The sequence below is a fragment of the Saccopteryx leptura genome, chromosome 3 (genome assembly GCF_036850995.1).
Source record: "Saccopteryx leptura isolate mSacLep1 chromosome 3, mSacLep1_pri_phased_curated, whole genome shotgun sequence".
Classification (NCBI taxonomy): domain Eukaryota; kingdom Metazoa; phylum Chordata; class Mammalia; order Chiroptera; family Emballonuridae; genus Saccopteryx; species Saccopteryx leptura.
In genome coordinates, this window is record NC_089505.1 from 225261358 (window position 1) to 225278066 (window position 16709).

The 16709-nt window shown below is 43.9% G+C and overlaps 1 protein-coding gene across 1 annotated transcript in view; it reads right to left on the reverse strand.

Moving 5' to 3' along the window:
- The window catches only part of TTL (tubulin tyrosine ligase), a 35202-nt gene extending 18756 nt beyond the window's left edge, over positions 1 to 16446 (reverse strand). The window contains exons 1-4 of the mRNA XM_066377731.1: positions 16079 to 16446; positions 12081 to 12159; positions 3747 to 3979; positions 1493 to 1628 (exon numbers count right to left, since the gene is read on the reverse strand). Of these exons, the coding sequence (XP_066233828.1) occupies positions 1493 to 1628; positions 3747 to 3979; positions 12081 to 12159; positions 16079 to 16235 (605 nt within the window). The 5' untranslated portion in view covers positions 16236 to 16446. The remainder of the gene's footprint in view (positions 1 to 1492; positions 1629 to 3746; positions 3980 to 12080; positions 12160 to 16078) is intronic.
- Positions 16447 to 16709: the final 263 nt, after the last annotated feature.

Sequence of the window (16709 nt, forward strand, 5' to 3'; positions counted from 1 at the left end):
CACTCTCCTATTTATTTTTCTAACTTTTGAACCCTGCCTCTTACATTTGTTCACTAGTTTCTTACAGAACCACATGCAGACCTTCGCCAATCAGAAAATCTACCTGACCCTACACACCAACCCTGAAACCTGCCTTCATGAAACAGAAAATCTGGAACTGTATAAAAACACCCCTATTCCGAACAATGGTGGGAAAACCCCTTATTCTCGATACTAGCATCAATTATAGGACCAATCCTAATTTTGTACCTAATTTTAATGCTTACCTCTTTCTTTATCAAGTTCCTGCAGGCTTGAATGAGAGAAATCTCCAGGATTACCTACAATCAAATTCTTTTACAACCCCTACTCCAACTGCAGGGGGAGGTCCACAAAAGAGGCTCCCAATAGGGATAACAGCAGGAAGTAGCTCCAGAAGATGGCCAGTCCGAGACAAACCTCCTTCCTGAACCCCATACCCTTTCCTTCCCCTCACCTCTTTTCCTTTTTATCATACCACAGAGTGGAGAAATGATAGATACATGAATTTACCAGGAATTCCAAACTGCCCTCTTGATGTTCTGCTTATCTGTCAGACCTCACCCTTACTCACTGGACTATCGCCCCTGAAGCAGAGGAATTCCAAGAAGCTGGTCAGCCGCCCCAAGGAGGAGCATTCCGGACATACCAGGACTTTTGATTCAACATCCACTTGCTCGAGACTCTCCTTTTACCCTATAAAATTCATCCCCCTAGCTTGTACGGGTGCCCTTCTCCCTCGGCAGGGTTCTTTTCTTCCTTTCAATAAAGCCTGTTACTCTGGTCTTTTCGGACTCCCATGGATTCCAACAGTTTTAAAGGTTAATCTATGAAACCTCTATCTGCCATGTTTGTTAAGTTTAAGTAATTTTAAGAGGAAGATTGTTTATCCTGAAGTGGACCCTACATAGGAGAGCTGACCTGACATCAGGCAGCAGAAACCAAGTCCTTTCTGAGAGGTCAACAGCAGGGCCAAGAGCAGGCTGTGCTGAGGGCCATTGAGCTGTAGAAAGCACCTCCCCTCTTTTCCTTGCCAGGCCCTTCACCCAGAAAGATCAAGACCCAAGATCTGAGGTGTGTTCATGAAATCCTTAAAAAGTGGGTCACTAAAAAGGTCAAGACATATTAGTTGTCAGGATCACAGGACCTGTTGTGTCTGAATTATGTGCTCTGCTTCTTCCACAAGTGAGGCCCATACATTTATCCCTTCTCTTGGGATCCACAAGTCATTTCCAGTAAAGAAAGAAAGAAAAAGAAAAAACTCATAATCTTAGTAACATATTCTTCTAGAAACAAAAAGTATTGAAAGAAAAATAGAGAACTAGGCACTGAAGCTCATTTCCATTTGGCTGTGCTCAATTTTGTTAACATATAAACACAGTCAAACACTCCCTCACATTCCATGTTATCCTCCTCATCACAGATCCTGCATTTTTTTTCGGATCAGTGAAATAAACGGACATGAGTGCATTACCGAATGTCAAACTTGCGATGACCTGGTTCCAGGAGCAGAGGGCGCTCGAGGTATTTCTGGATCACGTGTACCTGGCCCTGGTTGTCTATGAAATCCAGAAGTTCTGCAGCATTGGAAGAGATGAGGATGCCTTCACCTATCAGGGCAAAATCAAAACAGAAATTAGTGTAGTTCACCCCAAGAGGAGTCACTTCTGCACAGCCAGAAAGGAAACATTGACAGCAAGAAAACACAGATAGGAGGCTCTTCTTGACCTGCCCACTCTTGTTCCTCCATTCTTCCCTCTTCTGATCTTTCAGGCTCTCCCTCCACCCCGTGAAGCACCAGGTCATTCAACGTTTTGTCCACACAGGGTTGTAAACACTGTCTTGGTGAGCTCTGACCACTAAATTTCATTTCAAAAGACACTCTAAATATCTAAGCACCCTGAATAAATGCTGCTCTCCTGTTGATCACTGGCTACCATGATAAAGACTGACCATGTCTAACATTGTTATCTTCTGGAAATATCAGGAAGAATAGAGCATAGATACAAATATACAAGTGAATTCCCTGCTGCTTTGTAACAGAAAAAAAAATTGGCTACATTCAAAGTGTCTGTCAACATTAAATAAATGATACTGTATCCTTTTTAGCAGTTTCACCAAGATATAGTTTATATGCCATAAAATCCATCTTTTTAAAGAGTACAATTCAATGGTTTTTAGTATATTCCAGCAATCATCACTACAATATCATTTTAGAACATTTTCATCACCTCGTCCCCCTCAAAACCACTAAAACACTGTATTCATTAGCAGTCACTCCCCACTCCTTCCTCATGCTAGCCACTGACAAAGAGTAACGCACTATGGATTTGCCTGTTCCAGATGTTTCCTACAAACAGAATCATCCAGTATGTGGCCGCTTTGTCTGGCTTCTTTCATTGAGTGTCACATTTTCAAGGTCCACCCAGGTTGTAGCATGTGTCCGTGCTTCCTTCCTCTCTATGACAGAATAGTATTCCACTGTATGTATATATTACATTTTGTTCATCAATGCACCAGTTGATGGACATCTGGGTTGTTTCCACTGTTGTTTGGCTCTTATAAAAAATGCTGCTATGTAAATTTCCATAGAAGTGTTGTATGGACATATGTTTTCAATTCTTTGGGGAATATACATGGGAGTGGAATAATAACAGTAACTTTATGTTTAACTTTTTTACTGCTTTCCAAAACTGATGCGCCATTTTACATTCCCTTGATATGTGAGAGTTCCAATTTTTTCACATTCTTGCCAACACTTGCTGTTACCCATCTTCGTGATTACGGCTGTCTTAGTGGGTGTAGAGTGGGATCTTGTTGCAGTTTTGATTTGCATTTTCCTAATGACTAATAATGTTGAGTATGTTTTCATGTGCTTATGGGTTGTCTTATTTGTATGCCTTCTTTGGAGAAATTCCTATTCAGATTCTTTGCTCACTTCTTAATTGGGTTATTTGTCTTTTTATTATTGAGTTATAAGAGCTCTTTATACATTCTGGATGCAGGTGACTTATAAGAGATATGATTTGCAAGTATCTTTTTCCATCCCAAACAGTTCCATTATTGCATGGACCCCTCATGTTACTCTTTTAAATCCACAAATGCCTCCCTATCTCCCCACCACCACCCACCCATGCCACCCTCCTGACAACCACTAATTTGGTCTCCATTTTTATAGTTTTGCCATTTCAAGAACGTTATATAAATAAAATTATATAGTATGTGATCTTTGGGATGGTTTTTTCACACAGCCTAATTCCCTGGAGATTCACCCAAGTTGCTGCATTTAGCATCAGTTCATTCCCTTCTGTTGCTGACTAGTATTCTGTGCTATCAATTTACCAAAGTTTGCTTTATCGTTCATCTTTTGAAGGAATTTGAGTTGTTTCCAATTTGGGGCTATTATGAATAAAACTGCTGTGAACAATCACATACAGTTTTGTGTGGACATGTTTTCATTTATACGGCACAAATGCCCAAGAGTGTGCAAAAGGACCTGGAGCTTACAGGGAGAGACCTCGCTGTATATGTAGAAGTCATCAGAATGTAGATAAATATTTAAGACTATGTAACTAGATGTCCTATCTACCCTCAAGGATTCAGAGTAGAAGGGCCGCTCATCTCAATGTATCATTAAAATCTAGCACACAATTTTCACAAAGCACTGTGAACCTACAGGAATGGGAGGCCTACAGGAATGGGTGGAAGAGCCAGCAATGCCAACTCACCTTTGGCACCGGCAGATGACTTGGCAATCCAAACATTGCCCTCTCCATCTTCCTTCTTTTTGTTATAAGAAGCCAGGAAGAATTCCCTTTCGTCTGTCCTTGAGCTATGGATCGGTGGGTCGATTCCATTCTGTGTGGGAGCAGCTGGAGTCTTGAGATTAGTGGGATAAATCACATAGGACTCGGGGAACCATGTGCAGGACTCGACCAGTTCTGGGCTTGTCTTGATTAGCCTGGCAGATGACAGAAAGTCAATCTCCCTTTTTAGTACTCTGTCACTCTATTCAGAAAAGCCAGTGCTACCTCTATAGCTCATCAGGGAGGCAGGGTGTAACTGGGAGCCAGAGGCTGCTCTCCTTATCCTACCCAGTCTTTGCTCTTGGCCTCCTTGGGCCAACCTGTAATGCACTATCAGGTGCACACAGCTACACATGCAACCTCAAAGGCATGTGTCAGCTGATTCAAAAGGGACCTAATGTCCAGAACCTCAGCTCCTTTTAAAATGCATCTCTAAGGAAACTTAACTTGAAATAATCCTGAGCCAATACCTTCCTGGCTTCGGAGACTGAATAAAGGAAGAACATTTTTAATGGGACACAAAAGACTCCAGTGGTCATAACTACACATACCTCTTGCCCCCCAAATAACATGACACAACAGAAGATAAAGAGATGCTCTGGACAAGGCACTTAATAAACAGCAGGGCTCATGAAGGGCTTCCCACCTCATCTACTCTCCACTTGGTCCCCTGCGGGGGAGGCACCAGCATCATATTTCATAGGCCAGGCTTTCGGTCACAGAGAAATAAGTACATTTCCCACATCACACAGGTTGTAAGACACAGCAGAATACAAGTCCCCTAGCCCTCAAGTCCTAACCCTACACCGACCTCGCTCCCCAGTAATCAGAGCTGGGGAGCAACCAAACACATGCACAGGCTTTCCCTAAGCCAGGCTCCCTCTTCTACAAAACTGTTCATATTAAGCTTATGTTAAAATTCACCTGCAGCCTGACCTGTGGCAGCACAGTGGATAAATTGTCAACCTGGAATGCTGAGGTGGATGGTTTGAAACCCCGGACTTGCCCCATCAAGGCACATATAGGAAGCAACTACAAGTTGATGCTTCTTGCTCCACCCTCCCCTCTTTTTCTCTCTGTCTCCTCTCTCTAATAAATCAATAAATAAAACCTTTAGAAAAATTCACCTGCAAACCCAGTCTATGAGCAAATGGCAAAAATAATGAGGAAAAATTAAAATTTAAAATAAAGTTATTTTAAAGTTAAATATGACAGGATTTGAGTTCCTTGAGCTAAAAAAAAACGTATTTCTAATTCACTGAATGTTCAATTCTACCCACATCGTCCAACAGGGTGGCCACCAGTCACATGTGACTTCTGAGCACTTAAAATGTGGCCAGTGTGACTCAGGAACAGAATCTTAAATTTAGTTTAGTTTTCATTTAAAAGCCAAAGCATTGTGAACTATTTGTCCATTAAGTACAACATCATTGTGTTGGTAGGAGGACATTTTGCTTTAACCACTGCGTGATCTGCAACATTTGCTGTATCGCAGCATGCATGTCAGCTGCATTTGTTGTTACTAGTATTACACAGAAACACATCACTGTTCCACTCAGGGACACTGGATTGATTCAGTTCATGTGGATTTTTTCATGCACTTATGAAACAATATAATGTGTTTATTATGCAGACAACATGATTTACAGTGATCACTAGGTAAATCACAATTGGTAACTAAAGTGAAATATAATTATTTTTCTAGTTAAAAAAAAGTATGGATAAGCTTTAAATTTAAAATAAAGGCATACTACAGATGCAGCCAAATTCAATAGGGATGCAGATGCTAGAACTACAACCAGAACAGTTAGGGGGGGAAAGCCCTAGAAGAAGGTATGCCATGAATTTTATAATGAATGACAACTGCAGTTTGTTGTGGCAGAGTAAAATGAGCATTGCTTGTACAGGAGACATTTTCAGCAAATACAAAATGGTTTCGATAAGTATCTTTTTCTCAACAATCAAAAAAGAATCAATGAAATAAGTGACTGAAATCCAAATTAAATATTCAACAAAATATTTAAACAAATTTTTAATAGGATCTGTGCTTGTAACTTTGGTCAGCTATAAACTGATTTGGATTCCCCCCTCCAAAAAAAAAGGAAGAAAGAAAGAAAAAGAAAGAAAGAAAGAGAAGGGGGGGAGGGAGGGAGGAAGGAAGATAATTTTAGATGGAAATGTGGTAAAAGAAATTATTTTAAGAAAAAGACTAAAAAAATTTTTTTACAAAAAGTGAACAATTTTTAGTGAAGCCAGTTAAGTAATTGCCTATAGAGTACAAAATGTTTCTAACAAAATTAAAGATTGATTCAAAACTTGAAACTTTTAGAACATCTTATTGATCTTTAGATGAATGGTGTGACATCAGAAACATTGTGCAATTAATACTTTGGGTATGTTTCCCTCAAAGGATTTACAAATATATGCAAAAAAACATTGTCAATTGCAGCCTAAAAAATATCAAACTCGTGTAGCTAGTTTTTAATCTTTTACATCTGTCAAAGAAGAGTTTCACTTACATGTGAAAAATCAGTTTCTAATACAACAGACAGTACTCTAGCTAGGTTGGGTTAAAATTTAGATTTAGTGGTATTTTAAAAGACAGCTGTTTCCTTTATTGCTTCACTCTACTGTCTGAGACATCCTGGAAACACCTGCATTCAGTGTTCTGAAGCCCACACCACAGACAGTATCATGGATACAGTGGCGATATACAGTACTTGGGAATGCTACAATGATTCACCAGGCAAGAACTGTTGCAAGGAACAGAAGACAGTGTTTAATGATGCTGTGCTCTTTGCCGAGGATAGTCAGAGGGAAGAGTTTTGCAAAGATTTAGTGTACAGTTAATTCAATTAATGTTTTCTTGAAATTAAAGGAATGCTTTTCAAATCATTATTTTCAACAATTCATTATTTCACTCAATAATCAAAGGTTAAAAATGGTAGCATAATTCTCACACTGCTATAAACAAGCTAATTTTAAAGCTCTGAGGAAGGGAAAAGAAAACCTTATTTATGACCTAGCCAGACAGGTATGAGAATTTATGTTCCAACTTTATAATGTAAGTCAATAATAATAATTTTACATATTTTTATAACATGAATTTATATTAGATTAACAATTAATATGCAGATTTTAATTGTAACAGAAAATTGGCTATAAAAAGTTAGGAAAAATTTGAAGAACACTTGTTTGATATTAATATATTCAGTTTCTTTTTACTTTATTTAATACTCTTTTAAATTTGAGGGTACTTCTACTGAGTTAACACAAGAGTTGGTAAAGTTACTTAACTTGGATGTAGTTTTGAACATGATATGCTTTTGCTTTATTTTTTAAATTTTATTTACTGATTTTTAGAGAGAGGAGAGAGGGAGAGAAAGAAGGGGGAGGAGAAGAAAGCATCAACTCATAGTAGTTGCCTCCTCTATGTGCCTTGACTGGGCAAGCCCAGGAGTTTTGAACTCGCAATCTCAGCATTTCAGGTTGAAGCTTTACCCACTGTGCCACCAAAGGTTAGACTGCTTTTGCTTTAAAGCCAAGTCAATTCTTCTAATAAAATGAACCCATTTTGTCAATGTGCATGTGATTATTAAAGGAAAATGTTTTTTGGTATTCAATTCAGTTACTGAAAAATTTTTACATAGATGAGAACAAATTGGGTATGTTAACTATTTTCCAAGCATAAATTTTTATAAAATCTAAAAACAGAATGAGGGGTCTGCAATGAAAATTTAGTGTCTGAATTAAAATGTGCTATAAATGTAAAATACATGAGACTTTGAAGACTCAGAATGAAAAAAAAATCTGAAATATATCATTCATTGTTTTTCATATTAATTTCATGTCAAAATAATAAATTGAATTATCTGATTAAAATATATTATTAAAATAAATTGCACTTGTTTCTTTGTACTGCTTTTGTTTTTTTGTTTTGTTTTGTTTTTTACAGAGACAGAGAGAGAGTCAGAGAGAAGGATAGATAGGGACAGACAGACAGGAACGGAGAAAGATGAGAAGCATCAATCATCAGTTTTTCATTGTGACACCTTAGTTGTTCATTGATTGCTTTCTCATATGTGCCTTAACCGGGGGGGATACAGCAAGCAGACCGAGTGATCCCTTGCTCGAGCCAGCGACCTTGGGTCCAAGCTGGTGAGCTTTGCTCAAACCAGATGAGCCCGTGCTCAAGCTGGCAACCTCGGGGTCTCAAACCTGGGTCCTCCGCTCTTTGTACTGCTTTTAATGTGGCTGCTAGGAAATTTTAAATCATACATGAGGTTGGCATTCTATTTCTGCTGGACAGCGCTGGCCTGCAGGGTAACCTGCATTTGGAAGCCGTTTCTTGTATAAAAACAAGACCAGTTTTTATAGGAAGCTCCTTGCATTTGTCCCATTTCCTCATAAGACAATTTGGAAAGAATTCATGAGTGGAGGTTTATTTACATCTACAAGGGAGAAATGCTCACAAGAGGAAAAGAGTCCCCAACCTGAGCCAGAGGAAAGCTCTCAGGGCTCTGAGCCTCTGGCCTTGGAGCCTCAATGGTTTTCTGACACTCTGAAGCAATAGCAGGAAGGTGCCTACTGCACAGGGTCCAGTGGAGGATCCCATCAGAACCCTCTGGGGGATGTATAGTCACTGTCCATGGTCTCCTGTGTACAGATGAGAACCATCCTGGCTCTACACTAACTGCTGTGGCCCTGGGCACTCCAGCTGTCCTCTGTGAGCTGCCATTTAAGATGACATTTTTAAGCTCCCTGAGCCCTTTTGAGCCAGGCAAAATTATGGGAGACAAAATGACAAAGGGAACCATCACCTCCTGGAACTACTACAGTTCCTCAGAGGATACCTGAGAGAATAAAGGATACTTATGAAGATGAGGACAAGCCCAGCCTGCATAAGTCAAGACATCACAGACTGTGTCACATGTCACTGAGGGGCAAAGAGCAATATGATCACCACCATCCCCATTTTACAGATGGGACACTGGAAATCAGTGTGGCACTGTCCGGCATTCTGGTGATCAGATACCTACTCATGACTCCAGTCCTGTACGTCTTACTCCACCTCAGTCTAGCTGCTAAACATGCAAATATGTAGAAAATGTTTTACAGTATCCTCTGCTCCTACTTATAAAATCAAAATCTATCTTTATAGAAACAATCATAGAAAAAAAAGATTGAATAAACATTTTACAGTAATTTCTAAATGAATAAACTGGATAAGCAATCATGTCTCACTTTCAGTTCTAGTGAAAGAATCTTTTGCATCTAATATGTAATAAAAATGTAAGCAGACCCTTGGTCTCCTTTAGAAGCAGCTGGCAAATCAGGAAAACCCATTACTGAGAGGAGTGATACAGAGTTACTGGTGCCAGTGATTCTGAACAAAAAGGGGGATATATTCCTATGAATACTCATCTTGTAAATGTCTAGAGTCTAGAAAGAAATGTGAGTGGGGAAAGAGCAGGTGCACTGAATCATGTCTTTTCACCTGAATGATTTGTTTGGCTACACATTCATGTTCACTAGTCATCATGGAAGTGACCAGAGACCTGCTATTGCCCTGGTTTTAGGGGTAATATCCACCTTTCCTATTGAAATGATAACACCAGCAGTGATGATCATAATAATTAATAACTATAAGATCTTTGACTTATACACTGTGAACTAGGAGGCAGATATTAGTCAAAGCCTTTACATAAATTACCTTACACCTGACAACAACCCGGAGGTAGTTACTATTATTATCCACATTTTATAGAGAAGAAAACTGAATCACAGAATCACATGGTCCCTGTGAACCCCTGTGCCCCATACTTTATACACACCACCTATTCCATTCTTACAACCATCTATGTGGAATCTCGTGGAGCTTAGAGGGATGAGGATATTTGTCTAAACTAACAGGAGGCCCTTCACCATTGCAACCAAAAAAATAAAGTACCTAGGAATAAATTTAACCAGGGAGATTAAAGATTTATACTTGGAAAATTATAAAACATTGATAAAAGAAATCAGGGAAGATACATATACCGTGCTCATGGTTAGGAAGAATAAACATTATTAAAATATCTATATTACCCAAAGCAATTTATAAATTCAATGCAATAGCAATTAAAATACCAATGACTTACTTCAAAGATATAGAACACATATTCCAAAAATTTATCTGGAACCAAAAGAGAACACAAAAAGCATCAGCAATCTTCAAAAGAAAGAATAAAGTGGGAGGTATCACACTTCCGGATATCAAGTTATATACTACAAGGCCATTGTACTCAAAACAGCCTGGCACTGGCATAAGAACAGGCATATAGATCAATGGAACAGAACTGAGAACCCAGAAATAAACCCATACTTTTATGGACAACTGATATTTGACAAAGGAGGTAAGAGCATACATTGGAGTAAAGACAGCCTCTTCAACAAATGGTGTTGGGAAAATTGGACAGCTACCTGCAAAAAAGTGAAACTAGACCACCAACTTACACCATTCACAAAAATAAACTCAAAAGGGATAAAAGACTTAAATGTAAGCCGTAAAACTATAAGCATCTTAGAAGAAAACATAGGCAGTAAGCTCTCCAACATCTCTTGCAGCAATATATTTGCCGATTTATCTCCACGGGTAAGTGAAATAAAAGACAGGATAAGCAAATGGGACTATATCAAACTAAAAAGCTTTTGTACAGCTAAAGACAATAAGAACAGAATAAAAAGTCAAACTACACAATGGGAGAACATATTTGTCTGATAAGGGGTTAATAACCAAAATTTATAATGAACTTGTAAAACTCAATCCAATCAAAAGCTCAATCCAGGAAGACAAACAATCCAATCCAAAAATGGGCGAAAGAAATGAATAGACACTTCTCCAAAGAGGACATACAGATGGCCAATAGGCATATGAAAAAATGCTCAACATCACTAATCATTAGAGAAATGCAAATTAAAACCACAATGAGATATCACCTCACACCAGTCAGAATGGCGCTCATCAACAAAACAACACAGAATAAGTGCTGGTGAGGATGTGGAGAAAAGGGAACCTTCCTGTACTGCTGGTGGGAATGCAGATTGGTGCAGCCTCTGTGGAAAACAGTATGGAGATTCCTCAAAAAACTGAAAATCGAACTGCCTTTTGACCCAGCTATCCCACTTTTAGGAATATACCCCAAGAACACCATAGCACTGTTTCAAAGGAGAAATGCACCCCCATGTTTATGGCAGCATTGTTCACAATAGCAAAGACCTGGAAACAGCCCAAGTGTCCGTCAGTGGACAAGTGGATTAAAAGGCTTTGGTACATATATACTATGGAATACTACTCAGCCATAAGAAACAATGACATCGGATCATTTACAACAACATGGATAGTCCTTGATAATATTATACTGAGCGAAATAAGTAAATCAGAAAAAACTAAGAACTATATGATTCCATACATAGGTGGGACATAAAAATGAGACTCAGAGACATGGACAAGAGTGTGGGGGTTACGGGGTGGGGAGGAGGAGAGGGAGAGGGTTGGGGGAAGGGAGGGGCACAAAGAAAACCAGTTAGAAGGTGACGGAAGACAATTGGACTTTGAGTGATGAGAACGCAGCATAATCAAATGTCAAAATAACCTAGAGATGTTTTCTCTGAACATATGTACCCTGATTTATCAATGTCACCCCATTAAAATTAATTTTAAAAATAAACTAACAGGAGGAAGACGTGGGATTACAAGATCAGCAGATAATGTTGCTTCCTTTACCTTAGGATACTGTTCTTATGACACCTGCCATAACCCAACTTTGCAGAGGGGGGCAGTGTAGCAGATGCAATTATGCCTGGCCAAGTGTCCTTTCTGAGGGAACCCTCACTGATGTGAGAGTGCAGCCAAGAGCCTGTGCACCCCCTTCTCCAGGGACCAGCCAGACCCAGAAATGCCCCCCCCCCCATCTGACAAATGCTAGAGTGCAAAATACATCCCCTGTGCCTCACTTAGACTAGAAGCTCACCGCGGCTCTGCTTTTAGTAGCCTTCTCACCTCTGAGACAGAGAGGCCTCATCGAGTGCTAGGTGGTAGAGTTCTGGATAGCAATCAAAGTAGCTTAGTAGAAGCTCCAGAACCGATATGTGTTGGCTTTTAAAATGAAAGTATTGTTGCCTTTTAAAAATAACCCATTTTCCCTTAAGTGCTTCGTGATCAAAGCTAACACCATTTATGTACAAAATCAAGACCAGATTGTAGAGAATACTTACTTCACTAACGATGCTTTGCGGCACAGTTTGTCAGCCCCCCTGTAGTAATTCACCAGCTGCACCAGGCCAGGCTCGTGACCTGTGGAGGAAAAGGAGGTCAGAAGGGGGCCAGGACAGGTGCAAGAGATGGTGAACAGCCATGGCACACCCAGCTTTTTCTCTCCCTTTCCAGACTGGTGGTTAAAGAAGGAACAATTCGGCTCTGGCTGGCTGGCTCAATGGCAGAGCATCCGCCCAGAATGTGGATGTCCTGGGTTCCATTCCAGGTCAGGGAACACAGGAGAAGCAGCCATCAGCTTCTCTACCCATCCCCCTCTCTCTTCTCTGTCTCTCTCTTCCATTCCAGGTCAGGAAACACAGGAGAAGCGCCCATCAGCTTCTCCACCCCTCCCCCTCCTCTTCTCTGTCTCTCTCTTCCTCTCTTGCAGCCATGGCTTGATTGGAGCAAGTTGGCCCTCAGTGATGAGGATGGGTCCATGGCCTCCACCTCAGGCACTAAGAAGAGCTTGGTTGCTGAGCAACAGAGCAATGCCCCAGATGGGCAGAACATCGCCCCCTAGTGAGCTCGATTGGTGTACCAAGACCAGCTCAGCAATGGATGTGAACAAAAAGAAGGCACTGCAGGACTTAAGAAAAAAACACACACAAGACACAACATAAAGAAAAGATGGGGCCCTGGCCGGTTGGCTCAGCGGTAGAGCGTTGGCCTGGCGAGCGGGGGACCCGGGTTCGATTGCTGGCCAGGGCACATAGGAGAAGCGCCCATTTGCTTCTCCACCCCCCCCCTCCTTCCTCTCTGTCTCTCTCTTCCCCTCCCGCAGCCAAGGCTCCATTGGAGCAAAGATGGCCCGGGCGGTGGGGATGGCTCCTTGGCCTCTGCCCCAGGCGCTAGAGTGGCTCTGGTCGTGGCAGAGCCACGCCCCAGAGGGGCAGAGCATCACCCCCTGGTGGGCAGAGCAGCGCCCCTGGTGGGCGTGCCGGGTGGATCCCGGTCAGGCGCATGCGGGAGTCTGTCTGACTGTCTCTCCCCGTTTCCAGCTTCAGAAAAAAAAAAAAAAAGAAAGAAAGAAAAGATGGGTACAGGGGACTCCCAGCCTCTAGGACTGAGAGCCCAGATCTCTGCAGCCTCATTGTATTTATTTGTGTCTTTGCTCATCAAGCAAATCAGCAAAGCCTGGGTCAAATTAGTCTAGAATGGATTCCAGTACAGAACTATTGTAATACCTTTCAGGTACGCAGGAAAATGGCTATAGGGATCAGCTGTTTCCTAAAACAATCTCATCAGTGCTTGCCAGGGCAGCATTCTGCTCCTGCAGGACTTGGTGTTCCAAAGTCTGCACCAAAGACTTGTCTCAGGACAACAGTCTAATTCCTGGCCATTTTCCTACATGGGTGGATCCTGGTTGGGCTGCAGGTGGGAATCTGTCTCTGTCTCTCCTCCTCACACTGAATAAAAAAATAAAAGAAAGAAAAGGAACAATTCTGCTACCCTGCACCTGTACTGCCCCTTGCTCCAGCATCCCACTGGCACACTCAGTCTCCGCATAGTGAATATTATAATATCAACCTCATGGACCTGCCTGAGACCACTGTAGCCTTCGCTGTTCTTAGAGTAGAGGGGTACTTACTTCCTATTTCCCATCTCCCGGATCCCCTCCGCATCTCTCCCAAACTTTAATATACTGATTTATGAGTTATCTCTGTACAGTAAGACTTCAGCAGCATCACGCTCCTAACCTTCCTAGCCTTGTTCCCCATAGCCACCAGGGAAGGCAGCAGAATGGATGCCCCTTGTTCTCCAGTATGTCTGCCTCTGCAGGCTTCTACGAAAGCCACCAGAAGGTGAAGGAAGACAGTGAAGAGGTCATGTTCAATAGATTTTATGGCAAGCCCCTTCTTTCATAAAATCAGAACAGAAAGGATACAAATAGAAACAAAAGCCTCAATTTTTGCTTAAAATCCTAACAAAATGCATTGAATTTCCAGCAACAAAAACAAAAGTAAAGTCAAAGAAAAGGAATTTGAGTTGAAGTTGCAAGAGGTAAGAATACTTGATCTAAGCACAGTAGATAATTGAATAAAAAGTGTCAGGCACTACCTGGCTGTCACCAGCTCCCTGGCTCACACCTGGGCTGCCTACCTTCTACCCCATGATCCCGGCATCCTGAGCCTCTACCTGACTTCTCCTTGGGGTTTGGGCAGTGAACTGTAAGCAAAAGGAAAATACGCCTACAGTGAGGGCATAAAACCATTTTGGTTGTGAGATGCTGATTTCTTTCCCGCAAACACCAAATGTTTACTATTCCTCTGCTGACTCTGTGGGGCCTGTTTAGGATTTGGACCTGCTGGGTGGTTCTGCTCCCTCTTCCCAGGCCTGAGCTCCATGGCAATGCCATCTCTCTGCTTCAGCCTGGCAGAACCATTTCCCTGTTTTTAAAGCTAGGATTCCAGCTAAGCTTGTATAGCCAGGCTCTGCAGAGAGGAAGTCAGGCAAGCTGGGAAGTGGATGGAGAAAGGAGGAAAATAACATTTCCAATTTTAAGCTGGTTTTCTTCTTGGAGGGAAGGTGTTCTCTGTGCAGAGGGCTTCCCGAGGAGACAGTTGACAAAAGGGGATCTCCAGGCAAATTCCCCACATTCCAAGATTTCTGGGGGTTGGAGCCAAACCCACCATGCATCATAAACTTGTAATAACCATAAAAAGCAGTTCATGGTAATATTTCAAAGAAAAAATTTCAGTCAGGCTGTGCTGCCACACCCTTCCTTCCCCAAACCATCACGATTGCACATGGCCCCAGTCAAAGGCTCTAAGCTCACAGTAGCAGTTGGTTCCAAATGGCCTGTCTTCAGTCTCTAGCCTTTTAACCTCCCTAACCCTGACTACACCTATTTCTAAAACCATTTCCTCTCCTGGACACAGAACACTGCTCTGTTTGCCCTCCAAGGCAGAGATGGCTTTTCTTCACTGTTTATTCTGTTTGGGTCTTTCTTTGGCCTATGATTTGGCCCCATCCCAGGGAATTCTGGCAGGCAGCTTGGCTACCAGGACAGGGGCTGCACTTCCTGGTAACTGTGCAGCAGGGAGAGGCCTGGACAGGTCAGGGGGATGTGAGTAGAAGCCCCTGCACGACTTCTGGATTACATCATCGGAATAGGAGTGCAGTGGTCCGCTCCTCCTCCCCCTCCCACAGAAGTCCGCGTGCACTTGGTGGTACCAAGCCAGCTCCAACCATGTGAATGAAGCAGGGAAGAGGCTGAACCCAGCGTCGTGTAAAATCTGCATGCAGCGCCCCACTGTGAACCCACGAGAACACACGTTCTTTGATGAAGCCAAAGCAGGGTCTGAAACCACACGTACCCCGCCCTTCCGTGGGCTCCCTTCCGAAGCTTCTGCTTTTGGAATCCAGGTCTTTTCCAAATCCCTGGCAGTTTTCTGAGCCTTGAGGGAGCTGAATCCGTGGGCTTTCCACCACTCACAAGTGCCCCTCCCGCACCCACAGCAGGCCGGGGGCAATCCTCCAGCCAGATGTGACCCGGCTCCGTGAAACCTCCCCGCCACGAGCTCGGCCCGCGGACCTGCCGGGTGAGGGCGTCGGGCCGGGAATGAGGGGCGTCGGCCCGGAGATGGGGAGAGGGGCGCGCGGCCCCGGGACTGGGGACGTCGGACCTGGGATGGAAGTAAGCGCGGCCGGGGGTTTGGGGGGACGTCCGGCCCAAGCATAGGGACATAGGCCGGGAGGATGTGGGGGCGGTCAGCCGACGTCCCGGGGGCTGCAGGACGGCCCATTGTCAGGTGGCCTCTCGGTGACTAGGGTCTGAATCCGATTCCGAAGACGAGGGACATTAAGAACGATGGTTTTAAACCTTTAGGGGTCCGTGTCTTATCTGCCCGAGGAGCGACGGGAGAAAGATCTGCAGCCGTAACACAAAAGCGCCAGCTGCAGCGAGGGGGGGGGGGGGCGGGAGGAAGGGGGCGCAGGCGGGAAGCAGGACGCTCACCCAGTCTCCCGAAGGGCAGCCGGTTCCGCTCTCCCAGCATCAGGTTGAACCTGGGGTTGTCGCGCCGCAGCCTCTTCCAGTGGCCGGAGGCGATCAGCAGCCGGGAGACCTCGGCGTAGACGCTGCTGTTCTCGTCGCGAACTACAAAGGTGAACATGGCGAGGCCGCCCGCGCAGGGCGCGGGGACCTGCGGCTCCGCTTGGAACCCGCTAGGGAAGTGCCTAGGCCCGGGTCCCTGCGTCCCCGTCCAGCCACAGGACACGGAACTCCAACCCTGCCCCGCCTCCGCGCGTCCCTGCTTCCCTGGCCCGCGCGTGCCCGACTCCCCAGAACCCGGACGCACAGGCCAGTGTCCGCGTCCCCGCCTGGAGCACAGGCCTCCACGCCCGGACAGTGCCCCGCCTCTGCTCGTCCCCGCCCCCAGAGTCCCCGCCCCGCATCCCGTCCCGCCCCTCACGTGCCCAGGGTCACAGCCGAGGGAGACCCGTCCCGCTGTCCCGCGCTGCGGAGGGAGGGTAGGGCGCTGTGCGTCCGCCGCAGGGGCTGCAAGGGGCGTAGGGAGGGACACTGGACAGGGACCGAGGATTGGGGCGCGTCCTCCAGAGCTCAGGGTCACAATCCGGGGGGCGCT